At 42.7% G+C, this 18,074-nt stretch overlaps 2 protein-coding genes across 4 annotated transcripts in view; one reads left to right on the top strand and one right to left on the bottom strand.

Annotated features, from left to right (window-relative positions):
* The window catches only part of Ndel1 (nudE neurodevelopment protein 1 like 1), a 76,132-nt gene extending 74,896 nt beyond the window's left edge, over window positions 1-1,236 (top strand). Inside the window, exon 10 of the mRNA XM_076871771.1 lies at window positions 1,211-1,236. Coding sequence (XP_076727886.1) covers window positions 1,211-1,221 — 11 coding nt within the window. The 3' untranslated portion in view covers window positions 1,222-1,236. The remainder of the gene's footprint in view (window positions 1-1,210) is intronic.
* Window positions 1-18,074, bottom strand: part of Myh10 (myosin heavy chain 10) — a 137,607-nt gene that overhangs the window by 34,065 nt on the left and 85,468 nt on the right. For all 3 annotated transcript variants that reach the window (XM_076871769.1, XM_076871767.1, XM_076871768.1), the window contains 7 exons: window positions 4,780-4,973; window positions 4,566-4,687; window positions 3,006-3,075; window positions 2,757-2,917; window positions 1,991-2,099; window positions 1,755-1,886; window positions 529-735 (listed from right to left, as the gene is read on the bottom strand). In XM_076871769.1, coding sequence (XP_076727884.1) covers window positions 529-735; window positions 1,755-1,886; window positions 1,991-2,099; window positions 2,757-2,917; window positions 3,006-3,075; window positions 4,566-4,687; window positions 4,780-4,973 — 995 coding nt within the window. The remainder of the gene's footprint in view (window positions 1-528; window positions 736-1,754; window positions 1,887-1,990; window positions 2,100-2,756; window positions 2,918-3,005; window positions 3,076-4,565; window positions 4,688-4,779; window positions 4,974-18,074) is intronic.

Genomic DNA, 18,074 nt, shown 5'->3' on the forward strand with positions numbered 1-18,074 from the left:
TGTGTGTGGTAGTGGGAGACAGGAGTTAATGGTGGTAGGTATGTCCTAGAATATGGACAAAATAGCTATCATTTGTATCATTTGTCTGGTAGCTATCATTTGTCTGCGTGCTTCATGTCACTATAGGTTACATTTCACAAAGAAAGGACCATGGATGGGCTGATTCACCCTCCTTCAGTGCTGAGCATTTCTTAGGAACCAAGCCCTTAGCAAAAGCCTATCTAATGAATGGAGTCAGCAGAATTACTGACAATATAAAGAACCAGTTAGGTCATCTACAGAATGCTACAGACCTTGGGAAGCGTGTGACTTTGAATGTCTTGGCAGGCTGTAAGATGCCACATTAGAACATAAAAAGGATTCCTATTCAAAATAATAAATCTATGTTCAAAGAAAATCTTTTGTTAGAGACGTGCTTCAAAGAGTGAGTAAGCACAACCAAGAATCTTATCACTTAATGATCACAAGAAACCAAACACACAGCTTCAAATCCAGTTATACTTCTAACTAAAAACTATTTATAAGTACCTGGATGTGTGCTTGCATTTTTTTCTTTTCATTTTGGAGGATCTGGTTTCTCTCTTCTTCTTCTTCCACCCTGGACTCCAGGTCGTGGAGAATCTCCTCCAATTCTTGCTTTTTGGCAGCAAGTCTTGCTCTCATCTCTTCTGCTTCGGCAAAGAGCTCAGTTTCTGCTTGCAGTTGTTCTGCAAGGATATTCTTCTCTTCTAGAAGCTGCAATCACAACACAGGGACTAGTACTACAATTTACTCCCAGTGAACACCCGAGAGATGTTCACCATGGTTTCAGTGGTCAGTGCACATCACCAAAGAAAATGAGAGTTAAAAATATATAACATCACTAAAAAATAAAACCAATTAAAAAAAAAAATATATATATATATAAAACATCACTGGTATAATTTTCAAATGTTTTTGGCAACAGTAAAATAAGCTAGATAAAAACTTTTTGGTTGTTCCTGTTATGCCAGCTTATCCTGAACAATATCATAATAAGTTCATGTCATTTTAAGAATTGTAGTAATTCTATTAAAGTCAGTTACAAGAGATCATATGAATAGGAAAGGGAAGATATCTTATAAAACTCATGGTGCCTACTAAAGCCTATCTAATATCAAGTGATATTCTTGACCTTTAATGTTAGTATATTTGGCCTTGAATGCTACAGTTCTATTACTGTCATCCACAGACATTTCCTGAGCCTCTGCTTTGTCCATAAAGAGTAACTGCCTGCAAAGGGACAGCGATTCAAGACCCCTGTCACTGGAGAAGACAAAGGCATGGGCCTTGTACTCAGTCATCTCATCCTTTCGCTTCTGTTTCTCCCAGACATGGGAAGGCCACAGGACTGAAAGCCCCAACTAAAAAGGGGCTCAGTCATCTCATCCTTTCGCTTCTGTTTCTCCCAGACATGGGAAGGCCACAGGACTGAAAGCCCCAACTAAAAAGGGTATTAAATACATGCTTGATGGCAAACACCATCATTGGTGTGTGCAGAGAACAAGAAACGCCATAATATGGGAGGTAAGGTTGATTTTAACTTATAGAAATCTAAAAGGCAAGGCATAATGTATCTGTTAACTCTATTCTGGTTTAAAAGTGAGTGAAAACATCTCTCAGAAAATAAGATGACGTGGTAGGAGAGCTATTTACTCATCACTAAATGCATGTGAGATGTGCGTGGAGGACCCAGGCCGACCCGGCAGCGGTGAGTGCTGAAGTCGTGCCCTCACCTGTTGGTGCTTCCTCTCCATCTCCTCAAGCTCCCCTTCCACCTTCGTTTGCTTCTCCTTCACCTTCAACAGCTCTTCATCTTTGGCCTGAAGTTCTTCCTCCTGGCGAGTCACTTGTAGGAGAGGCTTCACCTGTAACCAAATTGATCAGTTTATCATCCTGTTTCTGCCGGGCGTCTTACTGATGGAGTTCTGCTGTGCAGGAAGGGGTCTGGAGAGACGGAGGCACAGCCCACCTTTGTGAACACCCGCCACCACTGCCAGTGCCGCAGCTTCAGATACGCCGCACAGTTCCGCTGCAAGACCTTTAAGGCACTTAGTTGTTGCTGCTTCTTGGCAAAGGCCCTGAAGAACAGGAAGAAAAACTATGTGAAGAAAACCAGGTTTTAAGAGCTGTTGTCATGCGAAGACCTTCTAACAGCAGACGCTCCTATCTGGCTAGTCAGGGGGTCCCAAGTCAGGTCCTTGTGTGAGATGCTCAAGGAAGTGGGACTGGGCCTGGCAATCATCCAACTCAGTGGCTTGCCTGGCCCACCTCAGGCATCTGTCACTGATTCCTGCACTTGCCTCGTGGATGCTACCCTGCACATCCTCCTTCTGTCATCCATGCACACATATGTGAGTACACTCCTGGATTGGAATAAACCTCCTATTTTCCCGAGGCCGTGAAGACAGTATGATGACAGAAGGTCCCTCATCTTTGCTTTGCTCATGTAGTCACTCCCTCCTCTATAATTCATGGAGCCAGCCTTCTGATCCTTGAGATTTGGGCCTCAGAAAAGGTTTCTCTGAGGATCTCAGCTGAAACAGGACTTTTAATCCGTTGTTTTATGTCTTGGCCCCTCTGTGTTTCCTAAGTGTGACACGTGGCTATTCAGAACACCTGTTGGCTTACTGGGTGCTCTCTCCCACTAGAAAGCAATTTCCATGAGGACAGAGACTTTTTATTATTTCTCCTGCACCCTTGCATCTGTGGCAAGTGAGTTTAAATCAGCCACTTACTTTCTGGCCAAGTAACCTCTGCAGACAGCCTGGAAGAAGATAATGATGTCGGTGATTTTCAAATCTCTTTCTTCCTCCAAGTGTGCCAAAACTCCTGCTCTGAAGAATATCTTGCTCTGTCCAATTCTATACAAGTTTGGGTCCAATTCCAAAGCCCGGATCTAAGAGAGAGAGAGTCTGATTACTTTTTGCTGAAGAAAAGATTATATTAATAGTTGATAAGCTGGAAAAAATTTTTAAAAAGCTTACCATTCGCTCACAGGCCTGTTTGCCATCCATGAAACCTTTAGGAATAGCATTGGGAGTTAGGATCTCGTATCTGTAAGAAAAATTCCAAAATATCTTCTGTAGAAATCTGTGAACATACTTATTTACTGTGAGTTTTGCTCTAACAGTCAATAAAATGATTACACAAATTAAGGGCAAAGAAAGAAGTGGGCAAGTGATAACCTGAGGTTCTTTGCAGAGTTAATTTCTATTTCTTATCATAAGAAGCAAAGGAAAAATGAGATTAATTCTCCCAGATCAAAGTCTAGGTTTAGGAGGGTGTGGCAAAGGGAAATCAAAAGCATGGTGTTTAAAAAATTTTCAGTTTTCTTCATTTGAAGAAAAATTTTCAAAAACATCTTTAAGATGCAAAGAAAATCTGGCTGTTTATACTTTAGATTACAATCAATTTGTAGGCATTGATTAGATAACAGAAAAGGTTGTAAGGGCAATGTCTATGGGCTTCTATTGAGAACACCAGAAGATATCAGGTGGCAGTCAACACAGCACAGGTCTGGTGCACCTTGCTGCATAAAATCCTACCTCAACCACAAAAGCTTTAAGGCAAAGTCAGAGGCTAGATTAAAGGATGAATCCTGACTATTAACTTGGTTATGTCCCCTTCTTCTCCTATTAATAAAAGTTGAAAATCTTTCAGAGTGTTTGTCATATAGTGGGGCCATAAGAGTGGCTTTCTGGAGAACACATAAGGGTTCGGAGGAACTTCTCAAATTGATTCTATCTGGAACGGTGGGAGAACGGGCAGAAGGCCCTTTTGACTTGGCAACCCCATTTCTTTCTTGGAAACAACAAAAGCTGCCATAATTTGAAATTTAATTTCAAGGAAATAAAAAAATGGGAAAAGTGATTAAGTACCGAGGAAAATTATCAAATAAAATGTGAAAATAACTACTGCTCATCACTTTTGTATCCATTTCTATTGCACACTAATCAACCTCTTCCTTTTTTTTCTTAATTATTTTGTAATCTACCCTATACTATTCTCTATTCTAAAGGACAGTAATGGTGTGTGCACATACGCAAGAAAAAATACATACACAGACACACACATGTGCAGATAAAGTCACTGAAAAAAGATGGACCAAAACATCCCAAAATGTTTTCAAGAATCATTCCTGGATGACTTTTATTTACTGTTTACTTCTCTTGCACTTTCAAATTTTCTTAAAAGGAACTTACATTACTCATCTATTTAAAAATATCTGTTTCAAAGCAACTTTAAATTTCAGGGAGAATCGTCTGAATGAGTAAACTATAGTTTATAGCTCTTTGCATTGACCTTACAGCTGACTTCAAGGCCCTGTGCACAGAATGTCTCTGCAGCAATCACAGCAGTTCCTAACACCCTGCCTTTCCATAAAACAGGCTCTCAATTTTCCTAGCTATATGTTGTCCTTTTGCTATAAGGAAATGAAAACTATCCAGGGAACAAGGAAAACAGTTTCCTCATTAAATTATCATTTTCATTCATATTAAGATAAGCTTTGATACATATGTAAAAAAGGTAAAAGTCAGCAATACCTCTGTCTGAATTCCTGGAAAACTATCCGGTTGGGGAACCCCTGGCGACAGATCCTGATCCCTTCCAGGACACCATTACAGCGAAGCTGATCTAGCACTAGGTGCGGATCCAGTTTTCCAGCCTAATCAAGCAAACAATAGTTTTCTAGTTTAATCTTCATCACCTGACTTCCATCAACTTGAAACGCTAGCGTATGTTTTGCCTTGTACGTACCCGCTTCTCATGATTCGGAATGATGCAGCGAACAAAATTAGGATTGGTGTTTCGGAGAGTTGCCATCAGCTTGGTGAGGGATTCTTTGTAGAGCTGCCCGACGGTACGAAACATGCCCTTCTTGGTTTTATATGCAGAGCCAAAAGCTGTCTCAGTCATACCAGTGACTTGATCCAGACCCACAATACGGTCCACTGGTGAGAAGAGAAAACAAATGGAATCTGAGCCAAATCTGACTCTTTGGAAGGGAAAGAAAAGACACAGTGATAGTGTAGCAGCACAAGCTTTGTGAACAAATGATAAGAGGTGCCATATAGGTAAGGCGGTCAGCATAATTAAGACACTGCGCAAGCCGTGGAACTAACAGCCACACACTTATATGGCGGGATATCGCAGTGCGTCACAAGTCCAACTCCCACACACCGCAGGTGCCTCCCGCTGCGCTAGCCTTGGGAACTGGCTGGCTTTGCTAACAGTCTGCCTTCTACATTTGCAAGTATTTGGTCAATGAAAGGTCATTGGCTGGCATTATTGGTACACAAACTGATATTGTAAAAAAGTCTCAAAATAAGAAATGGCTCATCAAATTCACATAAAAACTTGTGACTGTATAAATCCACTGAATGACTCTGCTCGCGGACCAGAGACCAGGGTTATCTCTTATTAGATTTTCAGTAATTAGAGCCATTTGAGTTTCAGGAACAGATGCAGGAAGATGAGATGACAGCAGTTTGGATTTTGAGCAATGTGTAAACTTCAGCTATCGCCTTAAGGTATGAGTAATACAAAGGGCACAAACAAAATGAGAAGAACTTTTTTGAAAAGAACCCATGCCTAAGTGTCCTGTCTGGATAATGGCTAGCCTTCTCAGACATTCCTCTCTTACTCAAGCAGTTGATATCTGTATGTTATCCACAGATCTAACACTTCTAATGGTGAGGTTATAAAGAGACCACCCGCCGCTGGTACATTTGGTGCATAATGTGCATGTGCCCTCATTAAAAAAACAAAACAAGAACAAAGCCAAAAAACCCTGTTAAAATGAATGAAACACAATGCTGAAATATTTTTAAAGCAATCAGAATACCAACTGACCTGCCCTTAGTAATGCTTCCCTCAACTCTAACAGCTGCCTCATTTCTTTCTGTTTCTTGTAACAGAGGCACGTGGGGACCGGACTTTATGTGTAAGATCTCATATGATTCTAGATTTTCAGTGAGTTTTTATAGAAGTGGAAGTAAAGTACCTGCTCAGGTTAACTGGTCTGGAATGGAAATTGGAGAGGGTGGGTTGGAGAAAGCTGTGTAGCTTCAGGCCCAGGCACACAAGATATACTAAGGCTGCTCCCAGTGAAGTCACCAGACTGAAGGGCAGGGGGCAAACCTTGTGTCTGTGCAGTGGAGTTCATCTACCATCTTCCTCAGAGGTCCCTTTCTTTCCCCCTCCATTCTTCAACCACTCCATCTTCACTTGCCCTATCAGAAACAGCAGCAAGCCCCACCTCTGGGTGCCATGAACAATGTACTTCCCTCGCCCTTACTTGGGCCCAATTCCCTTTCTAACTGCTCAGAGCCCAGCTTCTCTCGAGGAGTTCACAGGCTTGCCACTCCACATCTTCCCCCATGCAGTTCCGCCATGTTGGCCAACTAGGCTCTAGCCCAGTTGCCTCCCTCCTGCCCAGTGCTGCCCAGGGTGATGACACATCTATTTCCATTTGGCGCTTATTTCACTTGACCCTGGTACCCTGACCTGTTAGCGTCACATCAGCATTGTAAGACTCTCCTCAGCTGTTGGACTTATGAACCTCAGCTTCGTCAGCACCCTATCTTCTGCCAGTTCCTTCAGTCTCAAGGTCCTTGAGGACTTTTCTCCTACTTTTCCTTACAACTGTGGGACTCTCTAGAGACCCAAACTCAAGCCACTTGAAATCCTTCTAGAATATGATAAGATACAAGCGTAGATATTGACCCTCCACTTTTCTCAAGTCATATTCTCAGCCCAAGAGATCTCTTGACTCTAACCAGACAGACGTGACTATCCAGCACCGTGCCAGGCACCTGCATTCTCCTCTCACAGGTGCCTCTGCCTTCTTCAGATCCCTGTGAAATGCTGCTTGTGTCTGCTTTTCCTCAACACTGCATCCCTGCTCCCAGAAAGGCATCTGGCACTAACATGCATGGTACAAGTTAGTGCAAATGTGAAGTAGACATCAAATATATTTCAGCACAAATAGAAATGCACCAAAGAAAAGAACAGGATGCTGTGAGAGAACTAAGTGGTCCAGATCTCTCTGAGGAGATGCCATTTAATACCCAAAGATTAAGAACCAGCCAGTGAGAAAGACCATCCCAGTGAGTAGAAGTAGCACAAGGGAAAGTTCAGGTCCAGAAAGAAGTGAAGGGAGGCCATTTCCAGGGTGTTGTGAGCAAGGACAGCATGACAGTCCTCTGGCTGCTATGGCAGAGTGGCCTGTGAGAGAACTAGTGAGATTAAAGAGGAGGTAGATAGAGAAGAAAGATTCAAGACATATTCTGGCGGGAGGATGCACTTGCTTTTCTGATTTTCTGGCTCTGCAAGGGAAGATAGAAATTTCAAGAACAGCTTCTAGGATTCCGGCTTGAGGCAAATAAGTGGCTGGTGGCTGAGACAAGGAAAGAGGTGGGTCTATGGCTGGGAAACACACTCTCCATCACAGTGGAGGTGAGCAGCTGAGGTTGTGGCTCAGTGTTAGAGCGCTTGCCTAGCATGTGCGAGGCACTGGGTTCGATTCTCAGCACTGCACATAAATAAATAAACAAAATAAAGGTTCATCGCCGCCTAAAAAAAAAAAAAAAAAGTGGAGGTGAGATACCAGAGACAAGCTGAATGCTGTAGCCTGCTTCTATGAAGAGAGGTCTGAGCCAGAAAGGTAAATTAGGGAGTGTTGGCTTATAGACACTATTTAAAGTTACAGGACTGGATAAGCTACCTGAAGGGAGAATAGAAAAAGAGATGAGGTCTGGGAGCGAGCGTCAGGACTTGGTAGGGGAGACAGTGCCAGAGAAAGAGGAAGAGGGGTACCCTGGCTGTGCCCTTCCTTCTGACCTGGATTCTGCATGTCTTCTTATTACTTCCTTCCTCTGGCCCCCCATTTCATCCTCTGTCCCTGGATGCCACACTGTTCCTTCCATTTATACCTGTTGTCCCAGTGTAATGATTAACAGCCATTTCTAAAAGACGAAGCTGAAATTAAATTCCTGAAATTTCTCCCACAGCCTTTCGGATATGGTCCAAATAATTTAGCCCAGTGACACAGCACATCGATGAACTCGACCCTGAGTCAGAAACAACTGCCAGCCCATGAGCTGTGTGGTCTGGAGGCAAATCCCTCAATGTCCCAAAGCCTTAGTTCCTCCCTGTAAAATGGAGCCAGAGACTTCTACGCAGAGATGGGGGAGAATCCGCACAGCATGCAAGAGCTCAGTGGCAGCACCTCTAGCTGCTTTCCCACACAACCCCCAACTCCAGCAAATTGGTTGTACTTCCCCTAAGATGCAGTGACTTTCCATTCTGTCCTTTGATCTCTGCCAATACCTCTTCAGTAATTTTAAGTTGCCATTCCTGTACCTAACCTCAGGATTAAACCCAAGGCTGTGCCCATGCTAGGTAAGCGATCTACCAGAGCTACATCCCCAGCCTTTTTAATTTTATTTTGAGACAGGGTTTTGGTAAGTTATTCAGGGTGGTTTTGAACTCGCAATGCTCCTGCCTCAGCCTCCTGAGTAGCTCGGATTATAGGCCTGCAGTACCACGATGACAATCATCTAAGAAGTCTTCTTAGTCTCTGATTCCTACCCCACCTACAAGCCTAAATAGGCCACTCCCTCCTGCGCTTCACATTGCCTAAGGACAGATACCTGGGACAAACCTCCACACTATTCCTTGCATCTTCTCGGCCAGACCAAGCTCCCCAGGGGATGTTTCCCCAACATCTCACACTTAGGGACTAAGAGCTGTTCCCAAGGTTCCCCTGACTCTGACAATCAGCTAAGATGACCACTACTACCTCCCCAACCACCCTGCACTGGGTAAAGCATGGTGCTTGGCACTCAGTGGCTATTTAATAAGTAATTGCCGAAGGAACGCCAAGTTTACCAAAAGAATGAATTACTACCACCACCAAAGAGAAAAGAGCACTGGATTCACTTTGCAGGATTTTGACCTATAAGGGCATTTCTTACATACCACATACTGCCAATGTCCAACACTGCCATTCCATTAGGCAAAAGTAAGCAAAATAAACCTGATTTTCAAGTTTAATTTTAATAAGAGTAATTGAAAACTAAAATTTCAGATTCTTAAAAAAAAGAATGATTTGAACTTTGTTATTATTATTTTTAATTTGAAATTTTAAACTCAGTAAAAATCTACTAATAAGCAAAAACCATCTTGTGGGTAATATAGAAATGCTTTGGAAAATTTATTAAATGATTTGGGCCAAAATGATATAAAAGTATGATTGCATTTCAAAATTAAGACCCAGAATAGCTGCTATTTTAAGAGTATTTTCTTGGGGAAAATGGTTAGAGTTGGAAGCAAGGAATCTGCAGCAATTCTGTTCCTTCGGGATCTAACACAGCCCGAGCCCCAGGGTGTTTCACAGTCACCGGCTCAGTGTGAGACAGGCTTGGTCATTATCCCACCACAAACTCTTCTCTCTCGGGTGTCAGGAAAGCTTGGTGAGGGCTGCTGGTGGGCATTTAAATTATTTGCTTTCCCAGATGCCTGCAAAGAATTAAAAGTATTTTGCACTGACATTTTATTATTGTATAAAAATTAATAGTCAGACTTTAGATGGTTAAACATCCATTTTACAGAGAAAATGGAATGTGTCATCTATGTCATTAAAAAGCTACCATAAACAGTTTTTATATGAGGGATATTATTGTCTGCTGCAGGAATTCTTTTTTAAAAAAATACTTTTTAAGTTGTAGATGGACACACAATTATCTTTATTTATTTTTTTATGTGGTGCTGAGGATTGAACCCAGTGCCTCACACATTGCAAGGCATGGGCTTTACCACTAAGCTACAGCCCCAGCCCTGCAGGAATTCTTAATGGCTGGTCTTCTAGGGGACAATCTAGGAGACAGGAGGAAGATGAGATTTTTACATTCTTCAAACCCAGCCCAAATACTAGTGCCACTAAACTTAATTTGAAATATTTAAGCCAGGTAGCCAGAGTTCTAACTAGTATAGCTGGAAACCAGGAGTGGGCCGTTTACTTTATTATTAATTTCAACAGCCTCCACAAGCAGCACAGTCCCAGGCTCTCAGTACTCATTTCAACAAGTTAAGACTGTGCCACTCTGACAGACCAAAATGTTACTAAAAGGTAAAACCATATTCGGAAAGAAATATTAAATTGCTCGGAATTCCTAGAAACAATCTTAATGTCAAATGGTGTCTCCATAATGTTTCCATAATAACAACTTTAAAACCATTATACAAAGGCTGTTACAACCAGTCTCTTACAGTCATTGCTTTAGAGTATTTGGAAATTATTCCAGGAAGACCAGAGGTTGATTTGAGGAGAAAGCAATCTTTCTTAACCCAAGCACCAGCAATAAGGTGAACTTCCCTTCTCCACGGAGGTTTCCCCATCTCCTTCAGAAGCCCAAGGTGTCTGGCAAACAGGAAGCCCCTCTTCCTCCCAGGATGCTACTGCACCACTGTCCTTGCTTCCCTAGCCGATCCCTGTCCCAAACATCTTAATATTGGCAGCCCAGCATGACTAACTATCAGCTGGGTCATGGGACACTGTACATAAAAGCAGACTTGCCTTAAACAAAAACCAAGGAAATAAACATTGAGTGTCTCTGTTTTTCATAATTACAACAGCAACAGCCACAAGGGTCAGCAGCAGCTGCAGACATGGCCATGGCAATAGCGACTCCAACACCACGTATGCTGCACATCCCCCACATCAGGTGCAGGCTGATGAGGACCCCGAAAGCCCAGTGTCATCATCCCCACTTAACCTCAGGAACTCCAAATGCTACTTCTTCTTGAGTGCCCATCTACTGGTAAGACTCAAGATAAAAAAATATGAAAGAATAGACTACACTGCAACAACAGCAAAACTTCATCCGTTGATGACGACACTTTAAGCATAAAATTGTATCAGGCCCAAACCACAGATCCTAAGAAAGTACTTTATTTCTACAGCCCATAATTCGATGGCTGCCATTTTATCAGTCATGTTGCTTTATTTTAAGTGGAACAGCTTTTAATGACTTACTGGATTAAAAAAGACTGCTTCAAAGCTTTTGAAGTCAGAACATCCTCACTGCTAGGTTTTAAGCCTGGCTACCATATAAGTCTTTCCTCTCAATTATGGTGAGCAGATAGGTAAGAGTCCAGTGGAGATCACAGGATGAAGGAAGCCCTGGAAGAGCTGTGAAACCGGACAAGCCCTCCAGGGTTGGGGACCAGCCCCTTCCTTAACAGTCTCAAGTTAATTGCTGCTCCCTCATTTCAAGGGCTGATTCTATGAAAGACTGAAAAAGGAGTGGGGGACCTACAATAAAAACCTGCTTCCTGGCTCTTCTTACATTTTCTTTCATGGTACTGTTTCAGCTCTGTCAGCTGCGATCTAGCAAATGTGAGGGTTCAAAGAGCCTCAATGGTGTCACTCTGTGAAGGAAACTGCAGGTTCAAGCCAGCATTAGGGCAGATAGGGACATAATTGTCCCTCTAGGCTGGTTTGGGTCAGGTCTAAAAGCCATTAAACAGCTCTCTAACCCTTTAAGTCCAAAAGCCTGACTAACTTTGAAGTTGGAATCCCTCTTCGCTACTTAAGTCTGTTTGCATTCTCCATGACTGATCCGTCTCAGAAGTCCAGACTTTCCAAACAGATGTAAAAGAAAACAGTGCTTGACATTTACAGCAGAAACCTGTGGGACCTCCACATTCTGCTGCTAAGGATGGATCTAGATGCTCACTAAAGGGGGTCAGCTTGTCATAGACAATCACAACCTCGGTCCCCAGGAACCTCCTCACCCACTGTTTTCTGAGAAAACACTGAAAATACCAATATCCTACATTTTCGGTTTTAAACCTCTTACATTTCCCTGGGGTCTCTTGAACCCATAAACACATAATGAAGAGAAAAAGAATTGCTATAGAGCTACTATACACAACTTCACAGACCATATTTGACCATGGTAGATGGACAGGCCTCTAAGGAGAAGAGATTAAGATCCTTCATAATTGGTTCATCCAGGTAACTCAACCAAAGGTCGCGTCACAGAGAGACAGAGCCAGGGACATCTTTAGCACCAAGTAAGAATGTGTGTAACTCTGTGTGTGTGTGTGTGTGTGTGTGTGTGTGTGTGTGTATCGGGGAGGGGAGGGTGCTTACTTCCTGTTTTCTCATTATAATGAAATCATCCAAGAGGGCTCTGTACTGAATCCTGCTGGTACAGAAAAATGCCTGGTCTATGTACCCAAAGATCATGGTTGCACAGGAGCCTCTGTACTTTAGGGGAAGGAAAGGCCGGGGTGGGGGTTTTAGGGGAAACTGCTGTGTGTGAAAAGTGGGAATGGGATTGTCACCCCTCCCACCCAGCAATTTTCTCACTTACAGACTCATTCATGGTGTGCCTCCTTTGTGCCAATTACTGGGAAATGACAGAGAGCAACAGGCCCTGCTCTCAAAGACCTCACAGTCTGGAATTCTCTTACAAGATTAGAAATCCTAAAGTGGGACAGAAAATTAATCTCAAGAGGGCACTCTACTTTGGAAGAATGTCTAAGAGTTTAGGCACTGACCTTTTGACAAAGCACAAATCTTAGGCAGACCAGAAGCTGAGAGCTAGTGCTCAGCTCTCTCTCTTTCCATTTCCTCTTTACTGTCGGTGTTCCCTAAGGCCCAAGGTAACTGAGTTTGCAGGTTTCTTTCTTTGGGGTTCTGTGCAATTTTCATTTCAGCTCAAATTTTCTTTGGCATAATCTATCTTCCCCTCCCACACCAAGCTTGCACTCTATATGTCTCTCACAGTATCTGAGCTAGAATTTATGGCAGGAATCTTAGTTGGACTAAATTAGGCACAGTCATTTAACATTTTTAAAAATAACCCTGGAGAAGGATTTAGATAACAATATTATCATGTTCTAAAATTCATAAGGGAAATTTTTATAAGATGAATTTGGCTTTTTCTTTGAATTCTGCTACTTGCTAATTTTACTTAAAATTGGAAAGCTGGGTGACTTTCATTTTATATTGGGCTTTTGGGGGGCCCTCTAGCCATCACTAGGTATGTATTTTAAAACAGGACTAAGAACTCAAATTATAAAGCCGAAACATTTGGACCTCAATTTCAAGTTCAAAGTATAAATTCTAATGACACTACTCGATCTTAGTCTTTAACATACATATCAAACCTTGTAGATAGGTTCAGTGCCCCTAGTTACAAAGATGAGTCCAACTAGCTAGATATGCATACCAATTCCAAACCAAAGGTTTAACAAGACCAATATACCTGAGATAAATATGTAATTATTTGTTCACAAAATAGTAGAGACGTAAAAAGAGAAAACAAAAACCAAAAAAACTCCTCCTTGGAATTCCTTAAGAGTTAAAATTTAAAGGTGACTCAAAGACAAAGGAGATGTCATTTAGCAGATCAATGCCTTACAATTCCTTGGAGGACTGTGTATCAAAATGGTGCTATTGGAAAAAGGTAGTGACGTACCTTTTAATATGCAATGCTACAAGTGCTATGCATAAAATAAGAAGCAATGTAGAGGCAGTAGCAATTGAATTGTTTATGCACTCAAACAGTTGCCTTGAAGTGTAATAAAACTGAGCATGAAATGAAAGGTTCATGCAGCCTATGAGCAAAACAAAAACAGAAACCCCAACCCCCAACCCCAACCCCAGTGTACCCTGCCCTCCCCAGCCACCCTGCCAGCCCTCCCCATGTTTGCTCTGTGGGCTTAAAACCCTTCTGTTTTGGAGGCTACAGGCTGTATACATTCACCTGGTGGCTCATGAAGACCAGAAACACTGTCATAGAAAGAAGCTCTCTGAATATTCTGAATCTCTAAAGCAGAGAAACAGTAAAAACAGGAGGACAGAAGAGCAAATACACAAACACTTCAGTTAGTGTGAAAGACATTTGACATCACAAGTAAACTGAAACTGGGCTACAGAAGCAGCCAGTCCAGGGCAAATCCCATGCAAACATTACTGGTTAGAGAATTTGCACATTTGGACAAAGTTCTTTATAAAATAAATTTAAACTGAATCAAAGAGAATATTCTCAACTCTAGGTGTGAGCATCATATCATATTGATGTTCAATGATTATTCCAGGTAAGTGCTGGAGGACAGTTAAGAATAATAAGGTACTAGTTGAGCTATCTATCATAAAATGATCTTGCAATTAATAAATCAGGACAAGACTGCAGTTAAGTTAGAGCACTGTGGTCAAAGTAAATATTAATGGGTTTCATATTGCTGTGAAATTTTAGTCCCAATACAGATTTTGGGAAACATAATGTACTTCAAATACAAATTCCTAAAAGATCAGTAGCTACCATTAAAGATAACAAAATTCAAGTTCTGTTGCTGCAAAATGTTAAAATAATTTCAAATCCTAAGAAATCAATCATGAAAATACCCAAAATGAAAATGCAAGCGTTAGTTTTCTTTCAGAAGTGGCAAGAAATCCTTTATACCAGTAGAGAGATTCCCAAACGTCTTTTAGCAAAAAGTGGGGCACTAAGAATCTCTAGGGCAGGGCTGCCACCAATACATCTTATTCCTCCTGGTTTGGCCTTGAGAAAACTCTGTAAACCCTAACACAAACTGGATTTAAACACAAGAGGTCTTATTTTCTTTCAGAAGTGGCAAGAAATCCTTTATACCAGTAGAGAGATTCCCAAACGTCTTTTAGCAAAAAGTGGGGCACTAAGAATCTCTAGGGCAGGGCTGCCACCAATACATCTTATTCCTCCTGGTTTGGCCTTGAGAAAACTCTGTAAACCCTAACACAAACTGGATTTAAACACAAGAGGTCTTATACTCAAGGCACTGTGTCCACAGGCAAGCTGTATACATATATCATATCTCCATCCATTCATGGTCAACTTGTCATTTTTCTGCATTTGCAATTCAGTGGCTATGAAAAGAGGCAACTAATTAGATGTTAATCAAGTGTTTTTCCAGGGTTCTTTTTCTTTTCTTTCTTTTTTTCCCCGTGGTACTGAGGATTTAACTGGGGTGCTTTACCACTGAGCTACATGCCCAGTCCTTTTTATTTTGTATTTTGAGACAGGGTCTCACCAAGTTGCTTAGGGCCTCACTAAGTTGCTGAGGTTGGCCACAAACTTGTAATCCTCCTGTCTCAGCCTCCAGAGCCACTGGGATTATAGGCAACTAGGGTTATTTTCTTTTCCTAGAGAAAAACCTCCCATTATCCTCAAAGATCTATTTCTACATTCTGTGTGAACAATCGGGAATCTTTCTATCTTGAACCCAAATCCTTTTCTGAGCCTGCCACTGATCTTGCATATGAAACATACAGTCTTCAAACTTGGACAATGTGGTACTGCCTCTCAATCTGCCCTCATCCTAGAGGACAGCACCCTATTCTCTAGTGATTGACCTCTCAGATCTTCTCTGCCACTCAGATTCAACAGGCTGTCTACACAGGCTGTTGGGAAACAGGATTTTCTGCTAAAACGGGCATTATCAGGAGTGCAAACACACAGGACTGTTCCAGAGCAAAAGCTAGCAGAGACAGATCAAACCTGGGACAGGTGGGACAAACCTGGGACACCTCTTGGCCTGTTCTAACAAGAGTGGCCAAACACACTCTCAACCTACGTAACTGTAGCAAAGCAAGGGCTATAAACAGGGCTACAAAAAGTGTGCCGCCTGTGAAGTTAGAGCTGTGGACAAGTGCAGATGAACAGGGCTGAAGGGGCTCAGCAACATGGCCAGAGTTTCACCTAAGCATTTTGTAATTTACTAAATTTCCTGTACCTATTAAATAGAAATCACAGGTAAGGAATCTCCAGACGTGGTCTTCACTATAAGACTTGTCATCTGTGATCAGGAATCGGAACTCATCGTTTCAGCCTCCCACCTCTCACCTAAACCCTGACCCGCTGCTGCCCAAGACCTCTCCAGTATCTGGGGATGACCTAAGACTAACGGAGAAGAATGGAAGGAGGACACCTAGGAAAGTGGGAGCCAGCTAAAGATGAGTGCAGTTCTATTATGGCATCTGGGTCTACCTGGACTCCTCGTTGCAGTACAAGCTCTCGGAGGGCAGGGGACACACCTTTTGTTGCTTCCAGATCTATCTCACAGACACATGAGAAGCCCCTGACGAGGTCTGCGGTTACAGGACTGGGGCTCTACATGTGTATTTCATTCAAAATGGTTTCTGCTTAAGAAACACAATGTCAGAACATGTGTGTAAACCTAGGCCCCAATTTCCTTTATTAAACTGTCAGTGTTTCCCAGATACCTTGTTTTGCTTTGAAAGAAAGAGAAAATCAGGTTTGGAGGCTTCCGTGGAGAAATCCCCCTTCCCCAGGCCTGCCTTCCAGGCCCACTATTGTCCTCAGTCACCTCCCTCACACTCCTGACCTCCAGAATCTCTCACCAACCTACCAACAAGCCAGTGCCCACTTGACTTTGTTATAGTTCAGACTGTGAACAAACCTACTCATGCTCTATTCATTAAAGTCCAAACTCCCCTTCAGCTGGGCCATCAGGCGGCCTCAGGATTGAGCCTGGCCCCAACCATCTCCCCAGCCTTGCTTCCTGACCACTCTCCCTTTCTGGCCCAGCTCTACAATGAAGCCAAAATGGATGTTCCTCCTGAGTGGTGGATCCCTCTATGTCTCTTCTCCACCCCACCCAACTTCACTCACAAAAACCCTCTCCTAGATCCTTAGCCCTGGATGAGTTAGTTCATGTAAGACTTTTTATCTGCAAATGCTGAAGGCGTGCTCAGGATGTAAATGCTTAAAAATTAGTGCTAAAACCACCGTGTGGCACTCAGTAAGTGCTCAGAACGTGTTAGCTTTCATCATTTAATCAGTAAGTTGTTATCCTTGAAGGACAAAGAAAACTGTATCCTCTTTCATGATGTTTTACTATAGCACCCCAGGAAAAGAAGAGTTGCTTCCTCTGATGCAAATTCCTGAAAACTCTGTACCATTCACACAGCACTGATCTCAGGTATCTCTGGCACTCAATAGTTTGTGTGTGTATCCCCCTTCCTTTTGCTGTGTTCTGAGACCTGGAAAGAGCACCAGGAGGGGACTGAGTGAGCACGGTGCACTTTGTGACTGACAGTGTCCACCACTCACAACTGAATGGACTCCCAAGGGAACAAAATTGCACCCCTCTCTCCTTTGTGAAGCATTTCCCATCTGCATGGCAACTTGCCAGTGCTGGTCCTTCTATAATGACCTGAGCTCAGTCTTTTTTCTCCACTCTAGTCCCAGTTTCTCAGATCCCACACCAACATTCTCTGGCAACACAGTCAAGAGCAGGGCCACTCTGAAGGCCCTGCAAATTCTTTCTGTTTTTTGAGACAGCATCTTGCTATGTTGCCCAGACTGGCCTTAAACTCTGACTCAAGCAATCCTCCTGCTTCAGCCTCCCAAGTGCTGGGACTAGAGATGCATGTCCTGTCTTGCTTGGGTCCTGCAAATTCTGCCTAAGAGCCTGGCAATTCTTCTCTGTCTTCAGGTAGTATCCCTTGACTGACTAGATCATTGCAAATGACACTGTGCGTCTAGTAGCCAGTTGAAGACTTTCATTTAAAGGTATAAAGATGAAAAACTTCCATTTTACTTATCAGAAAGTTAACCTTTCCCCCAGACTCTCCCTTTAATATACTCTCGGGCATAGTCTCTTCCCAGGACATGTTCATGCATGTGTGCACTGCACCCCACCCTGCAGGCTCCCTTACCTGCACCTGACCTGGTGTGCATGGTCATTCTTCTCCCTTTCTCTGCATTCACTCTTCTCTCTTTCTTTTGCCCCAACTACCCTAACCCCTCTTTTTTTATACGTTTTGTGTTTCTTTCCCTTGATGGAGACAGCTAGACTCCTAGGTCTTGAGATGCTATAGAGAAAACAGAAGTGAGACAGTTCCAAACATGCTTGGCCTCAAAGTCAAGGCCTGGTGGAGGCAGTTCCAGGGCCAAGGTCCTACATGGCCTGAGGCCAAGCAAAGAGGTAGGACAGAACCAGAGTGAGGTGCAGCAGCAAGAGCTAAGCTCTAA

The sequence above is a fragment of the Callospermophilus lateralis genome, chromosome 11 (assembly GCF_048772815.1).
Source record: "Callospermophilus lateralis isolate mCalLat2 chromosome 11, mCalLat2.hap1, whole genome shotgun sequence".
In the NCBI taxonomy this organism is placed as follows: domain Eukaryota; kingdom Metazoa; phylum Chordata; class Mammalia; order Rodentia; family Sciuridae; genus Callospermophilus; species Callospermophilus lateralis.